General features: G+C 35.7%; 1 protein-coding gene across 1 annotated transcript in view; it reads right to left on the bottom strand.

The window, feature by feature from the left end:
• Nucleotides 1–19234, bottom strand: part of KCNH8 (potassium voltage-gated channel subfamily H member 8) — a 172246-nt gene that overhangs the window by 42085 nt on the left and 110927 nt on the right. The window contains exon 8 of the mRNA XM_053945924.1: nt 2988–3185. Within this exon, the coding sequence (XP_053801899.1) occupies nt 2988–3185 (198 nt within the window). The remainder of the gene's footprint in view (nt 1–2987; nt 3186–19234) is intronic.

Here is a 19234-nt window from a genome sequence, read left to right as displayed (position 1 = left end):
ACTGGTGTAATACTAGATATAGGATATTATATTAGAAATATGACAGCTAGGCCTGAAACAATTCAGCCAGACACAGATAAATAGGTTAAAGAAATAGTGTAACCTCTTTAAGGATGCAATAATCAGTTTAAAAAGCGGGTGGAATAAAGCGTTAAGTGGTGTATGAATACAAATATAAGACTCACATGTGATGCAAGTCCCTCATCAGACTCCAAGGTTAGGAGCTGGACAGTGTAGAGATCTCAGTGACGTTATGACAGGCACAAATATCATCTAGAATTTTATTATTGTGGTAGAATCTGTCTTTGCCTATATACATTGGAAGGCAACTGCCTCTCATAATGACAAGCTCTTCTTGGCTGTGACAGGCACTAGAATTCTTTATCAAATAATCATACACTTACCCTACTTTCTGTAAGAAACTGATTACGCCTCTGTCTAAACTCAAGTAGGACAAGTTCAAAACTTCTAGGAACTGTATTTCATGCAGTGGCCTTTATTTTAATAGATACTTTAAATCACATTTTGCTTAGGGAACAGAGGAACACCTCTGATCCCATATAAGACTGGAGCTACTAGAGTGGGCCTCCAATCTCTTAAATACAAAAATACACATTATTTGCTGAAAGAACATGGAGAGTATAAGAGAGAATATGGTATAATCACCTGCTAGAGGGCAGATCTGATCAATATTTTAGAGATGCTGGGTGTCCTCGGGATTCTGGTTACATTTTAATAAGTAATTTTTCTCTCAAACTTTAAGAAGACTTACTGTATTGAACAAGATCTTTTATCTTCAGAATACGACTTGTTAAAAATTTAAATTTCAAATTTATGCAAAAGAAAAATTAATGTGAAGAGGCCAGTAAATATGAAAAAGGTATTCTATATATAATTTATTTGTTAAGTTTACACTTTATTTTTTCTGTCTTTAACTTTTTCAAGGTTTAAGTAAATTTACTTCATTTTTTTTCAGTTTGTAGTGTCGTACATTAAAGAGATACAGAAAAAACTGCCATTAAACTAAGTCACCCTATCCATTACACCTGAAATTTCATTAACTAATGGCTTGATCAAAAAGTCTGAAAAACTTACATCAGTTTTTCTCAGAACATCACTTTCAATAGAAAGGAAATTCAAAAATTAAATATCAGCCAAAAAGATACACTAAAATAGGTTTTAAGAAGTGATGAGGCATAATGTCCCTAAGCATACAGATTGGCACTTTATTCCTAACTGAGTTTTCTAAGGCATGCTCACCAATCTTCACAGTATCATTCTACTCTTTCATGTTTCCTTGATTTTCCTCAATAGTATCTAAAATATAATTCCTCAAGAAAATAGCTGCAAATTGGCAGATCTGCTCTGCTTTTTTTTAACTTGACATATCTTGTTCACTGGACCCTCAGAGATATAAATCCATTCTCCTACCTGCTTGCCTTTAAGCAACTTCACCTTTCAGTCATCAGTTCCTTCTTACTCCACTCACCTGACTAGTTCTTCACAATTTATTCAATGTACAAGCATATTACAAGAAATACATGTGAAATTGTTATAACTCGACTAAATAAATGTATAAGATACTTCTACATTCTACTCTATTATATTTATGAAAGCTCTGCCATATTAAAGTGAATTAAATATTCATCACTGCCTTATACAAGAGATCTCTTGATTTCTTGATAGAAATGAAAACTTCTTGAAATCCCCAAAGAACAGAGACCACAGTGTATTTTAAAACTATAATTTTATGCAACCACCAAAAGAAATTAATGAGCTGCTTATGGTTTTGTGACATTGCAAAAACTAAAATTATTTCATTCTTGGATGGTTTGTTATATTATTGCCTCTCATTTTCAGGACTGAGGAAAGTGAAAATGATTCATTGAAAAATTATTTTACCACTTGATGCTGCAAATATACAGCTTACAGGTAATTCATCATGTTCCCTGACTTTCAAGTGTCAAATTTCCAATTTATTGTTGCCAGGAGAATTTATTGTGCAAAGCTGACATGCAGGGCTTTACTGACTAGCCCTGGAGAAACACCTACTAGTATTTCCAGAACAACTAAGCCAGCAGAAAGAAAAAGGGAAGACAGAGTACTCTAGCAGTGATTTGCTTTTACCCTTCATGGCCAGTGTGACATCTTTGAGATGTGTTATATACACATCATGAAATAGCACATCCGATTTTTTATGGGAAGAAGATGAACAAAAAGACAGAGCTTCTGGTACTTTCTCTAAAGAACTTGGCTCACAAATCTCTGCTTATTGTACCCAGGTGCCTCAGCAGAAGGAAGGGGATCATGAATGAGCGCATAGCTAACTCCAACAGTACAACTAGGTAATCAGCATAAATAAAAATGTTACTAAGAGCTCCAAATATGACAAAAAATTGCATTCTGATTCAATTCTGAATCAAGGTTTTATCAATGATAATTGAATGACCTTTTTTTAATGCTAAGGCTCACCAGTTTCCTGGCTCTGTCTTGTCCCTCTCTCTGGTCTGGTGCTTCAGATGAGGATACACACCAGCTCACAGACACTTTGTCTTGTGGGCTGCCCACCTCCCCTCATGACCATTCCCAGGGCTGCTGTGGGGATGGAGCTGCAGCTGGTGTACTCATCATACCTGGCTGTCTGGAAAAGTGTTTGCCACAAGTGACTGAAATCCCCAACACATGGCTGGGCCACTTCCACTGTTAATAATGTGAACTTGCATTTCAGTGGGCAACACTGTCTTTCATCACCATAAGTGAACAAAAGGTTAGAAATATATCTGCTTGAGAGAGTTTATCTAGTGTAAACCAAACAAAGTTTTTTCCTTCTTTTGCCATTTTAAATTAAATTTATTAAGCTTTCCACTGTGTTTGTTTGCTTTTTGTTTGTTTTAAGTTTCTTTAAAGAAACTTAGCAAAATTTCAGCTTTTATTTGACTTTTTCCTACTCCTTGAAAAGGTTTTAAATGACACTTAATTGTACCTACCCCCAATCAACATTGTGCAAATGGAGAAGATCTTTTCAGCATCGGTATTGGCTGAAACATTTCCAAAGCCAACACTGGTGAGGCTGCTGAGAGTGAAATATAGGGCAGCTATATAGGCACTTCTGATTGATGGGCCTCCAAGTGTATTATTCTCATAATAAGGAGATTCAATTCGTTTTCCTAGCTCATGAAGCCAACCTGCAAAAGAAAGCATAAAAAGAGTTACTTTTTAGTAATACTGACAACACCGTGAAAAATTTACATTATACTAAAAAAACAGTTCTAGAAACCCCCACAAATCTACTTAAAAACACTATATTCTCCACACAATTCCATGAGAACATTAAACTGTGGGAATTTATGCAGCACATTAAGTATTGTGTCTCTGGGATATTTATTTTTATGTGCAATTTTTTATGATAAAAATTGCATTTCTGCATTGAAATCAAGTGGTTTTGAATTGCATATTACAAGTCTAATGATATAATTTATAACCTCCATTAAGTCACTAAAAAGAAAAAAATCTTCACCTAATAGCACTGCAGTAACAATGCAACATCTTTTGATTCTTTCCATTAACTAATGCTTGGAAAGCTTTTTGACATTCTAAGACTAAATCATTATAATAGTAATTACATATTCAGAGCTTTTCACATGTTTTTTTTTACAGTAGAAAAGATTCAAAGAACTAAACATAACTTACAAACCAGAATTAATTTTCAAAACATGCTTCAGTAAGTATTTTCTAAATTGTTCATTAAATTTTTCCTTTCATTTTGATAAATGGGTCTATGTGTGCCAGAGAAAGCAGAATTAGCTACTGCCTTAGATATTTGAAAAAAACAACAAAACAACCCCAAAGCAATAATGCAGGAAAAGATATCCAGCTGGAAAACACAACCTGAATGAATTAGATAAATACAATGCTTCACAAAAATCAAGATTGGAGAAAAAAGAAGGATAAAAATCTATTTGTGTGCCCAGTTTTGCCTGTTAAACAGCTTGCTTGGGAGATTTGAAATCTTTCTTGGGTATACAGGGAGAAATGCCAAAAGAAAATAATGCTGACAGAGTTTTATTTTTATAAAAATTCTTTTGGGGCTCCCCCTTTTGTAAGCTGGGACCTGACAGATTGAATCACCTCCTGAAGATTATTCTCTCTCCACTTCAGTCAGCATCCATTTGGATGAATCCAAATACAAACTGGGGGAAATCTCATTGCACAGAATGTCTGCAAAAGTACGGGGTAGATTTAGAGTACCTGTCCCAGCACTTCCAATCAAGTTGGGAAAAAAGTCTGTAGGAATTTAGCATCTAGAGTAGACCTGCTGAACCATGGTTGCTCCAGTGCTCAGTTCCGTGCTTTCTGGCATGCTGTTCTCCAGAGAAAGCTCTGGAGAAGGGCTGGCTAATGGCACAGCAAGGTCTAGCCAATGGCCCTACTGATCCAGTCTGTGCAGGACAGGGAATTTGATCAAAAGCATAAATGAAAGCAATCTGCATTGTCATACAATGACAGTCCTGAGTAGGATGTTTTACCTTGCCAACAGACAGGAAAGCATATGAAAATTCACTTGGTTTTGCCTGGATAGATAGTATTAATCAAGTGGGGCTATTCTATATTTGTGGCTCCCAATTATTTAAAATGAAAGTAGAGCAAAATGGGGAAAAAAAAGAAAAAGAAAAAGAAAGAAGCCTAGCTGAGTCAATACCAGCACTCTGTGCACTACTCTTTTTCTGAGATTACACTACATTTCCCCAACAGTAGCATGGTCCTTTGTATGGCAGATTTAATTCCTATATTTTTATAGTAGGGAATGTAATCACAAACATTAAAGAACATAGAATAAAAACCTAAGAAAATCTCTGGCAGAGAGGAAACAAAGTTAAAAAAGGTCTATCTAAACCTAGTGTAAAGCAATACAATCATAAATTTCAAGATCAGCTCAAGATTGTTTCAGTTGCAAAACTGAAACAAATAAGTTATTTTAAAGAACTGTAGCTGATATTCCTTTTAGGAGAAAATCTCCTGCCTCTGAGTGTTCTAAAATCCACTGATTCTCAGCCTATTTCCATTTTTCACACTTTTCATGCATTTCCAGTGCTATCCAGGAAAGGTGGATGACTGCATTCTTTAACTGAGAGATATATGTGAATTGGTTTCTCCTTTTACAACTCACTTTATGTTCAAGGTTTTCATCCAACCCTACTGAAACATTATTGCTCTTAAAGGATTCAGACTCCTAGTAAAATAAGGTACAAAAATATGCAAAAATATTTTGTCAATCAGTAGAAGTCTCTATAATATTTCTACAAATATTCTACTACCAAAATACCAATATAATAATTTTACAATTTCTAGCAAACACTTCTGGCCAAGATACCAGTATTTGAGATGAGTTTAGTATTCAGTGTCTAGTTCTGTGGTATAACTGAAGGTCACACAATTCATCCCCTCAGTAGGATATATGGCTTATCACTGAGCTAAAACAGTAGCAGCTAGCAATGATTAGCAATTCTTAATGATTGCTAAAATAATGTCCACAATGTAAAGAAAAGCTGTGAAGTAAATTTATTTAGAGATTTAGACTTGGAAGAGAAAATGTATGTCTGAAAGGAAAAACCCCCAAAATGTATTTCTCTGACTTGTAGATAAGACCATGTTTGCACCTTCTCATTTCTATTTTGGCTGGCAGAGATTATCCTAATCAGGAACTTCTGAAAAAATTATATAAAGTGATGTTTCAGCCAGAGTATATAGAATGCTGCAATATCTTCCAGATCAACTGTACTTCCCATATTTGCTGATAGCACTGCATTATTTTTTTTTATTTTCAGTTTCAGGGTGGAGGCAAGGTAGGGTTGGGTGTAAATACTTCCATCAGCCAATGGAAATATTCATGAGGTAGCATCACTGACTAGTGCCTTTTCAGTTCCTGTAGGTAACAGCTCTCAGCAGATTCTCTGGCAAGCTTGAGTAATTAATTTCTGCCCTCAGGGAAGAAGAGAAAAGTAAATATACCTTGTAGTCAGAGGGAGCTTCCTAGAATTTAGCATTATGAATCTTGTCTGGTCCAGAATTAGCATTGTCTAGGCACAGCTCTCTGACTTTGAAAACATTTTAAAGCACCAATTAGCATAATTAAGAGGAAGGCCTTTCAAAGGGAAAAAGAGCACTTAAGTAATCAAGTCCCATTGGAAAAGTCAATAGGAATTGGATATCTAGCTCCATTAGGCTTCTTTGAAAATTGCTGTAAGAATCTGTATTGAGTTTCATTTACTTATATCTGGGAAGTGCTCAAGTATCAGCACAAGCCTAAAAAAGCATTTAAACCTCCATAGATGACATACTTTTAAACTGGATGTAAATAACATTATTTCATTTACTAGACATCCAGAAAATCAGTCCTTCCCCTGGCTTGGTGCTTTCTCTGCATTGAGTATGTACAATACTCCCTATAATTTATAGCTTCATTCTATGCTACTACTTAGATTTTCCTTTTATGCCAGACACTTAACCTACCAAAATATACTGTCTGGTACTTCAAAAACTTAGAAATTAATTGCATTTTCTAATGCATTAACTAACTATAGCACTTTAAAAATAAGAGAAACATTTTCTTTTCCAGTTAAAAAAAGGCCCAAAGTCTTTAGTTTATCCTACACTACAGTGTCAGGAAGAATAAAGAGGTACCTCATAAGGAGTACCTCTGAGAGCATCCCTGAATGTCTGAAAGCAATAGCAGCGATGATGCTAAAAAAAAAAGTATGAGACAAAGGCTGAGCTTCTCTCAGTATGATTCCATACCAAATTTAGGGACTTCAAGTATTCCTAGGGGAAATACGAAGGTATAAAAGCCTATCTGCTCTCACATAACCACTTTTTTGGATGTTTAAACAGCATTTCAACCTCATTCAGGGCCAGACCATACCTGGCCCTTTCATGTTAGTGAAGAGAGAGAGTAAGCAATACTAAGTTGATAGTAGAAAAAGAGAATATGTAGTGAGAAATGCTGGAGTTAACAAAAGGACACTGTGGATTGTATTTAGTGAGGATTATATTTAAGGAGTATGTCTGAGGCCGAGTTTTGTTTTTTCTGACTCAACTGAAAAGAAATAATAATAGAAAAATGTCTTGAACTGGAGCACATGCAGCCTTCTGATATAAACAGATTGTAAGTTTCAACACAGAAGTCACTGTCCTGTGACTACTAATGTGTGTTGCAGTTAAGTGTCATTAAGGAGAAGATAAAAACTATACAAGAAAAATTAGATCCTTCATCACTGGAATGCATTTTTAAATTAAAATCACTGTGTAGCCTGAGAGCTGTGCTGGTTCCCACTGCAGTAGTCCCTGATAATTGCTGATGGCTCCTAATTTCAGATCTAGAGCCAGGCAGCCAGGAGCTGTAGGTTTGCACAGCAAAGCATACCTCCTTTTCATCACATACCAGCACCCTCTGATCTGCAAATAAACATCTCATATTTCCATTTTAAATGGGGGAAAAATAGTCCAAGTTTCTATTGATCTCAATGAACCAAGATTCTCAGCTGTATCCATCTGTATGTTTCTTTGTATTAACCTCCACAAAATAAACCTTAAGGCAGAACAGTTGCTAAGAGAGAGTAAGTAGGTGAATTTCCTTCTTTTTAGGTAAAAGCACCTGTGATTACAGTTTCTGTGATTTTAGATGTCCAAATCACTTCCCTCAACTGTCTCTGTGGCTTCTTCAGAATGTAACATAGCTAAAGTTCATTTGAAGAGGGAGGCCAGAGCTAATATTGTATTTGAGATGAGATTTTTTTACAACAGCAAAATGAATACATTTTACCATATCAAACCCTAATTATTATTCATTAGACATTAAAACAGTAGCTTCATTTTTAAGATTGCTTCCAAAGAATTTTGCACAATTAGTCTCTAGATGTTGCTGACTGATATAATACATTCAGAATCTAAAGGTGTATAAGAAGATGAAATCATTTTACTTCTTCTTGTGTGTATGACTGCATTATTGAATAATCATTGCCTCTGTTCTCATGGTGATTACTCAGGTTCTTCACAAGAGCTTCAAAGCCTTTTTTATCCCTGTCTAGCCAAAATGTTTTTGACATCTGCAACTTCTCCCTGCTAAAACATTTGTAGTTTTCCCCCAGACTATTAATACACCAAACAGCATCATTCCTACTATTTCACCTTGTGGAATATTGCTGTTACTCTTTCATTGTCACAAAACCTGATCATTTGTTTACAGGTTTGATTTATGGTGGAGCTTCGCCTGTCATGTTAGGGGAGGCTCCCAGGTACCAGAGCAGATGGTTTTAGGATTAAAGAACCCCAGAGATGACAAGAGCAATCATACCACTGCTTCTGAAGGACAGTAAATGTGCCAGATCTTATTGAACTGGGTCAATAAGCAAAATAGGAATCAGGCTTTTCTTTCACAAAAATTAGGAAAAAAAAAAAGGTACTAACCACACCCCCCACCAAACCTTTCCCTCCCCATCCAAAACAAACCGAAAAAAAGAAAGACCAAAACACAGTCCTGAACACATGACACAGTTGCATGTTGTGAGAGTGTGAAAACAAAGCTCCAGCACATGTGCTTAAATGACAGAATTGCACACTAGTAAAATACAGGACACAAATTTATGCTTTTTTCAAAATGAAGACAATAAATAAGCATGTAAGAGGAAACCAGAGGTGTATCTATATGATATGTCAACAAGTACAGGGTACAAAGGGACAGCTCTGGCCAAGAGGATTATATTTGAAGAAAATTAGCTGGTATTCAAGATAAGTAAAAGTAAATTAGCAATGCATGAAATTTAAACTAGAGTGATTTCAATATTAGTACAACAGACATAACCATAATGGCTGCAGGACAATTAGGAACAATTAGCATTAATCTATTTCCCTTGATCTTTATTCTGCTAACACACTTTCCTGCAAAGAATGGACACCTAAAATGAGAAAGAAAACTAATATGCTAAAGAAAATAATATATTTCTCAAGTACTGAGACTGCTTAAAAATGTTAAAATAAGTTTCAAAATAATTTATTCTAAATACCTCTTATTTTAGCTTTGAATTAGCTTATCAGAGTATATTCTTTACTATGATGAATTTAATGATTTTTTTTCCCTTAAACTAGAAAGACATAACATGGATATGAATGAGACTGGTAGTGTTACAGAAGTAAAGGAACACTACTGCAGTATTCAAATTTTATGGAGGGAAATTTTTGCCATGACGTAGAAAAGAAACAGGTTTAACTTGGCCTATATAAAACATAATTTTATCTCAACTGCCTGTGAATGAAGTGCTTGTGGTAGAGACACTCTCAAGGCTGCCCTGTGTGACCCTGGGAGCAGAGCCCAGCTGTGCTGACTTGTTGGAACTGCCATGCGTGCAGGAAGGATGGGGATTAGTGCTTTGGATCGATGCATGGCAGGGGAATCTGCCCTCCACACTTCATAGCATTGCCTTTCTCTTTCCTTTGAAACCCATTATCTGTATACTTTTAAATCTAATTTATGTCTATTTTAGTATTGTCCCCCATTTTTCTATGTTAAGGTCATAATCCCTGGCAACTTTCTGGTGCATTGTTACAACAGCTAACCCAGGTAACGAAAGGCTATGTTAAATTTGTACAAGCAGATTATACTTGACTTCTGGTTGCTAGGTTTTCAAGTGCCAAAATGTGAGACATGTGGATATTACTTTGATGGAAACTACACAAGACTTTCTACAGACATATATGGAAGTTTATATACATTTACTTGCTGAATGTGCACATTACAGACAATATGTAAGAAAAAAAGCGAATACCTCAAAATCCCCTTGAATATGTAATCAAAGAGGAGAAAGATAACCCCTTTTGCATCAAGTACTCTATGCCTCTTTCTATTCATCAGATAAAATCTTCAGAGATGAGAGGACAAATTTTATAAGACTTCATACTTCAAATCTCAGATGTTCACCTCTTGAAAGTCTAATCCATAAACAAAAATTCTATCCCTTCATGTAGGTGCTATATATATATGTATGTCATTTAAAGATCCCTGTGAAAATATTAACAGCATATTTTTGGGGAGCTTGCAAACACTGGAAATTACAAAATGGAATATTTTAAAATTACAAGTAAAATAGCTGAGAATTTCAGAGCTACATCATTCTCAGAAATGAACCATGATGAGATATCTCACTAAAATTATAGCTCCACCAGTAGCAACTTTGATGATCATTGTCATATTAGAATTCAGGTGAACATTAGGAATGGATAGATTCAATAAATATGCCATTTGATTTCCATTGCAGAGAAACTGGATGGAATTTTTATTTTATCTCTTCCCAAATTAGCACATGAAGTGAGGAATGGTCATGAGCCAAAATCAAAGGCACAAACACACTCCTAATAAAGCTGACAATTCAGACCCTTGCAACTATTTTTCTTTTTTTTTATGGATCAGATTAAAAAAACAAATTTTGAACATCTATCAGATGAAATTGTAATCTTCTACCAAACTTTGGGAATTTTGCCACTGATTTTTGAGCATCTGCAACATCATCCAGGGAAAATTTGAACTTGGACATAATTCAGTCAGAAGAGAAAAACAAAGTTAAAAACTAAAGGTTTGTGTGCTGCTCATTGCTCTTGGACATTCAAGATGTACAAACCTCTGCAGTCAAAGGCAGGTAGGTGGCATTAATACCTTAATATCTGTTTCCTTTTGAATGTCTGCCTTACCCTTTGCAGGTACAATAATCTGGAGGAAACTCTATCATCCCCAAGATCCTTAGGGAAAGCTTTTGACTATCTAGAGACATATGTTGAGACAGATGTTTTTAAAATACTTTCAAAACCCATAGAACTTTCCAAACTAAATGTGTACTCCTTGTTGTGTTAGAGCATTTTTAGATACAAGCCTAAACTCTGTCAGATCTATAAAAAGTTAATTTGAGTTGAAAGGTGAATTCTTTTATAAGGCTAAAAAATACTTTTTGTAAATAAACTGGCTGTTGTATTTCTACTTGAATGTATACTTGGAAGGCAGCATAAAAAACCCCCAACATTTTGCAGAGCTTTAACTCATCTAATTTGACAAAGTCATAACAAGATATTGACCCATTGTTTTCAATGAAAATTAAACTTTCATGGTGAAATAAATACTCCATGAACGAATCAGTTTCAGTAGGAAGAGGAGCTCAATCAAGGAATTAAAAAAGGAAAAAAAAATCTAACATCTAATTGCAATGTTCCTTATAACAAGAAAAACACAGCTGAGCCCACAGAAGTGCTGAAAACCTGAAAATTAGGCCTTAATTATCTGATAAGACTCAAGTCTAAATTGCAAGTATCTCTACTTAGAATAAAAAAGTAGCATTTCTCTTTTCTCATGGTAAAATTGCTGCCACCTTCGAGATATAGACAAAACTTCCTTGCAGGAAGTAATTTCTTGTCATTACCAAGGCGTGGTCTGTTAAATAATTTACATTTTCATTTTGGGAAGCCTTAAATGCAAGGAGAGGTACCTCTTATGAGAAGCTTGCAATCCACTCCAGTAAAGGCACCCTAAGAATTATAATGCAAAAAGCCTCTGATCAAGGCTCCTGGGCATGTTCATGGCTTAAAAATAGTAGAGCAAAAGTCCTGATATTAAATATTTGCAATTATAGCATTTTATAAGAAAACAATGTTGGAAAGCTATATTTTAAAATATTTAGTTAGCAACAAGTTAGAACAGTGTGGAGTTTGGCATATCTTCCACCTAATGCAAAATGCTACATAAACACTCTACAAAACACAGTGTACATGAATTACCAACAGCTTCACGCATTTCAAGTCCTGCACATTTCTAGCCAGAATCTAACTACAGTTGATGCATTAAATCTTAAAATTTCTAGATTATGTCCTATCTTTTTTTGTCTGCAAAATAAAATTTTGCATTTTTACTTTTTCTTCTACTTGAGAAATCCCTGAGGAAGAGCCCAGATAAGGTTTCACAGTCAGAGCCCTGGATGCTTCTTAACGCTGGTAGATAACTCAGGTGAATTAGCTATTTACATTTCTTCTCCACCATTTGGCAAAATATTGTCTTTCAAGAGAAGTTACTTCATGCCTATAAGTCAGGTTTATTCTGATGACAGAAGAAAGAAAGGAGTGGTACTAGGGGGAGATATCCCTTTGGGCAGAGCTCCAAGACAGTCTCCAAAAAGCCAGCTAATGCTCTGCAGGAACACAGAGGTTATCACCTCCATAAGGCTCCGGGTGAGTTGTCCCCCTCACCCCTGCACTGCCTTGCTGCCTCATAATGCTGCAGATTGCTTCTCTGGAACATGCAGCTGGTATTCTGTGGATGGCTAAACAAATCAGACAGATCTGCTCCTCATATTTATGAGGAAGACGCCAATACACCTCTGTACCAGTCTCACAGTATAATGTAATAAAGATTCCCCTTACAGTGGAGATACATTTATTCCAAGGTAGAGACCTGTCTATATTACATATAAGAGCTATGTATAAGGATTTTAAGAGCTGACTCAGCAGACCTGAAAGGAACACATTCCTCTTGATATTTTATGAGAGTTCTCTAAACATCTAGACTTATTGTTGCAAAGAAGCTCCAGCATACATGGTCAGTGCACCTGCATTCCTGCAGAACTAGGTCATAACTTCCTTCAGCCTCATTTATCAGAGTCAGTGCATTTAGAAAAGGAATGTTCTTGAAACTCTTCTCTGTGATAAGCTAATACAGCTCTTCTCAATAGTAATTTGTTAGATGGCAGTGTTTGAATATGTGGGAGATTTAAATCCCTCTTGCTTTTGCAAGTCAGCAGTTTACTCTGCTTCCTCACATCATTGAATCACTGAATCACAGAATCAAATAGGTTGGAAAAGACCTTCGAGATCATGAGGTCAAAAGAAATTTTCAATATCAACTTTCTGCAATAGTAGAATGCAATACATACAAAGCACTTAATATAGCTAACTATTTTTATTAATTTTTTTATTTTTACTAGGAATAGTTTACAAACAGCTCTAATGCTCATATTTGGAGTAAAGAAAAACACTTTTTCATTTTTTTAAAATTATCTTGCTTTGTTCTACCCACTATATTTTCCTAGAGTTTTTACACTAAAAAAAAAAATTAGTAGCATAAGTAAATTAACTACTTTTTTGGTAATATAGTATAATGTTAATTTAATTTTTAGATTATAGGTAAACAATACAAATCTAAACATATAGGTAATTTAAGAACTAAAATTGTAAGGCCATAATCAAAAGCACTTAAATCATGTAAATACCATCTTCTTTAAGGAAATGCTCATGGTGTCACTGCAGAAAGAGTTTCAGTATTTAATATTACTGCTCCTTAGGCATTCTGGCTGTTACTGTCTTTTTCCAGGCTATTAAATGCCTTGCAGCTAAGTTTGGAATTAGACACATTTGTGCTGTCGTCCATTCAGTGCAAAGAGCAGGTCCATCTATGCCCTCTTTGCTTCCCTGTGCTCCATCAGTCTATACCCATCTGTTGGAGCTTTTCTGATCTTATATTTAGACTGTAACATCCTCTTGGGCAAGAGCAGCCTTTTTATCCTGTGTTAATTCAGCAATGGAGACAAGAGGGCCTTGACCCATAAGTAGTACCCCAGGTGTTCCTGCAATAATATTTATGGTAATAAGGAGTTTTTTTATGGTGTCAGCTAAAACCTGTTTTGCAGCTTTATGTAATTGGAGTTCAAATCATGCCAAAAAGCTTTTGAGCTACTACAGGCAGGCTATTCATAACTTTTTAAAGAAATAAGTACTCTCCTCCATAAGCAATAGAAATGACTTTAAAATGAAATCTTTATTATCAAAATATGCCAAAATCTCCCACACAACACAGCCTTGCAGAATGTAAGTTTTAAAGTTGCTAGCAAAACTTTGAGCCTAAATGTGCGCAGCATGGCATAGTTAGTAAATTAATCTCACCTCTGCCATGCTGTTCTCACCTGCTCAGGTCTCACCATCAGAGAAATACAAAATAAAGTCTTTCAGTTCTTATGACTCTTTCTCAGTCCTAAGAGTTAATATATTAAAGTTCTGACTCAGACTCTGCAAATAAATTCTCATGAAGGCAGCGACAGTGGTAATCAATATCTTAAAACCTTTTTAAAAAAAAAGTATTGTTTATTTGCAAGAGCAAGATATCAAGAGGACTATATTTTTTAGAAAAGCGGTGTAATTTACTACACATATTTTATATTTTCATTCTGTCTAATAAGCAGCAGCCTGCAAGAGTAGAATGGTTTACTTCCAGACTCCACTTTTTAAATCTGAGTAAAGCAAGAAGTGGTCCCTGACAGGTGGTACCTTCCCCTCTCCTGCCATCTTCCTCACTCCAGAAATTGAGCCAACTCTCAGCACCTACTACCTGCTCAAATACAGTCTCTCAGTTTTGCAAAATAGGGGCAGAAGCCTTAAAGCAGGGGCAGAAGCCTCAGCACAGAAACTGTTTCCTTTTGTAGGTCTAACTGGATATGAAAGGTTAATTGCAGAATTGCAATAAAACCATGCTAATTTCCATCTGAATGGCTTGCATGATCACACAGGAGATGGTAATGACAGTATTGAGTTCAGTTTGGGTCAGCATAGACTGCTGCAGCCTACATGACATCAATTTCTCCTTGTCTTCTTTATTGCTGACATCCATGCTGGTTAGATAACAGCTAAGTGTGCTAACCCTTGCTACAATCCTCTCCTTGCTTGCTCCATAGATTTTACAGCATTGTCTAAACATTCTCCTCTGTATTCTTAGCTAAGGAGCCACTGTGTTCTACAGGGACCTGCCTCTGACAGGCAGCCCTATGATAAATGGTATTAGCACTTTATGTGCCTTTGGTTTGTCTTAGCGTTTTTATTTCTTGATTCTACAACATAAGTAACATTTTTCAATTATTTTTCTTTATTATGTGCCACTTGAATCAAGGAAGCTTAGATTCAAACATATTTGGCTTTTGTGAGGGAGAGATCAGCAACAGAAGATCTATTATTCTGGATTATATCTAAGGAAAATAAAAAAACCCCAAGAATTTGCAGTGTAATAAGGGCTTGATGTAAAGAAAGAGTAAAAAGTAAGGAAGAAAGTGGTGTCTTAATGGAAAAGTACACTACATTTTTAAAGCTGATGCAGTTCTGAAATAATACATCTGTGTCTGCAGAAGTGACAGGTCTTTTTGAAGTGGGTGACATAAGGGAATCCTAAGCATTAGCATTTTTATCTCCAGCTCTCTTAAACCTGACAATGAAAAACAATTTAAAATAATTAGGTATAATTACTTTTACAGAATGTGTCTTGTGAAAAATTTTACATGCTGCAGAATTCATTGACATACTCTCACAGCTTCACATTGGCTTTTTTGACTGAAAGTAAGTACTAGGTAACTTTAGGCACTGTCACCTGAAAGAACAAAATGAACAGAAACATTTTTTTGGGGTATAGGAAAATGGAAGAGAGACTGGAAAGAAAAGACTCTTGAATAATTTCTTCATTTCTGTACAGAAATGATTTCCTATTCTGGCAGCAGAGAACCCTTCTTTTATCAAGCACCTGCCCTGGTAAAGGGCAGGGAAAAAAGGATAAATAAATAGAAAATAGGAATATATGCAAAGGACATTTCTACATTAAAAATGTAAGGCATTCTTGTGCTACAAAAGAAAAGAAAAGCTATTTTAGTCATTATGGGATGTCTTTGGAATGCAACATGGCATTCTAGCACCCTAGGATCTCTACGTATGTGATGGGGCTGAGAGGCAGTCCAATCACCTATTGAAGCAGCTGCTGGAAAGATTTCAAAATACATAGTAAAGGCTTTGTGGGTTTAAACTGGATTGAAAAGTTATAGTTTGAACAGCCAAGCCACAAGCTTTAAAACAGAAATAGAAATTTCCAAGTCCTAACAGAACTTCCTAATACACCAATGTGTAATAGACACTAATGTTTTAGCAAAGCTCTCACAGGAGGGTAGTGTAACCCTAGTACAAGCTACCCAGCCAAGGTTTTCAGGACTTGGATGGAGCAAGCTGTGTTTGACCCAATTTAGTGCATGCGATAGTCCTGGTTCAACTATCTGACTGGTTTAAATAAACCCCAGAGGCTCTCTGCAGCCAAGAGATCTACAGTTCCAAGCACAGTTAAGGGTTAAAGACTCGGATGTAACTTCAGATTGATTGACCAGAGCTTCTATGCACAATATTTTCAACTTGCAATTAATTATACTCTGTTGTTCCCGTTACAGAAGCCATGTGGAAAGATGCTGGTGTTATTTTACCTCCTGGGACCATCCCCTCCTCTGGGGTGTTTACGAGGCAGATTTTTCCCCTACGTGTGGCACTGAGAATTTCTATCATGCAGAAATTGGTCCAGATACATATTTTTTCTACTGAGATAAAAACTGCTTTGTAGAGTTAATAAATGATACCCAGGTAATCTGTGGTTCAACACAGAAGGACGCTTTGTCAAATCTCAAGGGCTTTGTCCCCACGCCAGATTTTTACCTTTGACTTAAAAACAGTCCAAAATTTCTTTTAGTAGTTACAAAATCTTGGAAGTGTACTAATAATGATGTAAAAAATTCACACTCCATTTAATAAGCTACTTTCATGACTGCTTTTTTTCTGGGCTACAAATACAATAGGGTATCTCAGTCCTGGGGTATTTGGTGATTGATTAAAATGGTTCAATCAGAAGGCAAAGTACAATGTGTAAAGGAAAATACAGTTTAATCAAGGAACTAAGCTTATAGGAAAGAACAGCAGGGAAAACTTACTAAGGCCCAGAACAGCTAAAATACAAATTGATGTTAATCTAAATGCAAAGGGAATGCTTCAGTTCAGCTCAATAAATGATATTTTAGTTTCATACACCTGCACCTCAAAAACACTGGTTTGGGTTTACAAATAGAATATTAATCATTTCCACAAACTTAATTTCTATGAATATTTTAAATCCTGGTAAGGTCTAGTATACACTGGTCTGAAAAGAGGGATTTTAATAAAGAAAACCTGTTGTAGAAAGTATATTGATATATGGTGTATATCTGTTTATATAATATGTATTTAATACATAAAATGCAAAGAAGCAGGGCCAGGGTTTTGATATGCCCTTCCAAGACCTTAATTTATAAGTGTAGGTCTTTACCATGGGCAGATGGGTTTCCACACATACTTCCCACACTTTGTCTGGTGATTACAGCTTTGCTCATGAATCTCCCTTGCAGCAGTTACACTTCTCTGTGTCCAATCTAACCAACTGACAGACACAGAAAATACTATGTGCCTCTGCTTTTGTTGTACTAAAAATAATTAATAGCTATGTTTATCTGCAATTAGGATTTCTTCAAAAGCTAGATGAACTTTCTCTCATTTCTACCTTATTCAAAAGTATAACCCAATTAGAGAAAAAAAAAATTCTTTCATTAATATTTCAGACCAAAAGCTTCTCCAAACTTGGCCTCATATATAGTATTTTGCATAAAAAATTATTTTCACCATTCAGGTAAGATATCCAGCAGACTTTAAATAAAGATTTTTCGGTTGTTTTGAAATACATAGTACATTAATTCTAATTTCTTCATGATTTTAGTGATTTTATCTATATTTGTTCTAACAAGGCTAGATATCCTGAGGACTTTCACAGAGGACTAAAACTCATAAGGATTAAAAACTTCAATAAAATTATTTAAAAGTATTCCAATGTTAGATATTCTCCTGGGATTAAAATTTTCTGTTTGAATTGCTTTAGAGTGTTTCATTACTATGTAATGCTTAAGAATTTTGGTATATCCTTGTCTTTTTCAAAGTATGTGCAATATAATAAGTACAGTTTGTAGTCATTCATAAGATGAGTACTTTGAAAACTTTCATAGCTTCAAAGTGATCATCTTGTTTTGGTTGTCTACTTTATTCTTATTTATTATTTCTGTATGACACTCCAGGGGCTAATTATTTTCTATAATACTGCAAGAAACCACCCAAACTAGTTGGCTGAGTCTCTCAGATATTGATACCCCTTCTTGCTTCACAAGAATGGTAACCATCAACCATTTCCTTCAAATATTAATTAAAAGTAGTTTTTCAGCCCTGCTTCCTACAACAAAAAAACACCAAACAACTAGACAGTTGAGTATACAGGTATTTCTATTTCACATAACAATGGGCCTTCAATACAGGTACCCAAGGTCAAGAGAGCATTAAAATTGATTTTACTAAATTGAAGATACCAGCACTCATGCATGACATAAGTATATTTTTAAAACACTTTTTCTTAAAGATGCATGCTCAAAACCAGAAAGGACCAGAGTTCCAGAGGAACAGGTTCTGTTATTACTAATGACTAAAAATGAAGAAAACTAATAATTGAGAACATAATGAAGCAGACTGGAAAAGAAATTAAAATCAAACATTCAGGTAGAGAGATGACAGACTGAAGTGAGCAATTGATCACCGCTAGCGAATGAGCTAGCACTGTAATATTTTATACACTATAATATCTGTGCAGTGCCGTGCAGTGTAGTCAGCATGATGTTCTTTCTTGTTCTGCACAAGGATTCATAAATCTACACGTGTCAGTTCTAACCTGATGGATGTGTGTTTGGAGCAGTGAAACCAGACCAATATTTTACAGTAGAACACAGTTCTCTTGGCTGAGATCCTTGGAAATTTACAAGTACCCTTTCTGGCAGTGAGGAGAATTCACTTAGTTCTTACAGTGCCACAAAACAAACCGAACTGATGTTCCCACTAAAGCAGACCAGGGCGTGCTGGGCACCTGTGCCGAGCCTTGCCATCTGCCAGACAGCACCAGAGCAGGTGCCAGCTGCAGCCTTTCCCAAGACTCCAGTTGTAGCTCATTAGAACTAGCTCTTCATAAGCTGAACATTTGTTGAAATTACTGCAAGCTGTTTTGATGTAGGTCCAGGCTCAAACTCCAGAAGGTAGGTCTGGAATACAGAAGTAGGTACATGTACCTGCATGCACCAAACATTTCCATCATCTGGGTCTTCTGTTAGCTGATTTTCCTGACAGCCCCACTACCCCACTACCTGGAGATTTGTGATCACACAAAATCTGTTGGTTTTTTTTTTGTTTGTTTGTTTGTTTTTTTTTTTTTTTTGAAACTAAGCTCCTGGTTGCCATGTTGCTAAGAATATGTTGTGAATATCAGTCTCAGAGGGTTCAAAAGCAGACTGATATTAACACA

Source organism: Vidua chalybeata, chromosome 1, assembly GCF_026979565.1.
Source record: "Vidua chalybeata isolate OUT-0048 chromosome 1, bVidCha1 merged haplotype, whole genome shotgun sequence".
Lineage (NCBI taxonomy): Eukaryota > Metazoa > Chordata > Aves > Passeriformes > Viduidae > Vidua > Vidua chalybeata.
This window is presented reverse-complemented; position numbering and strand designations above follow the sequence as displayed.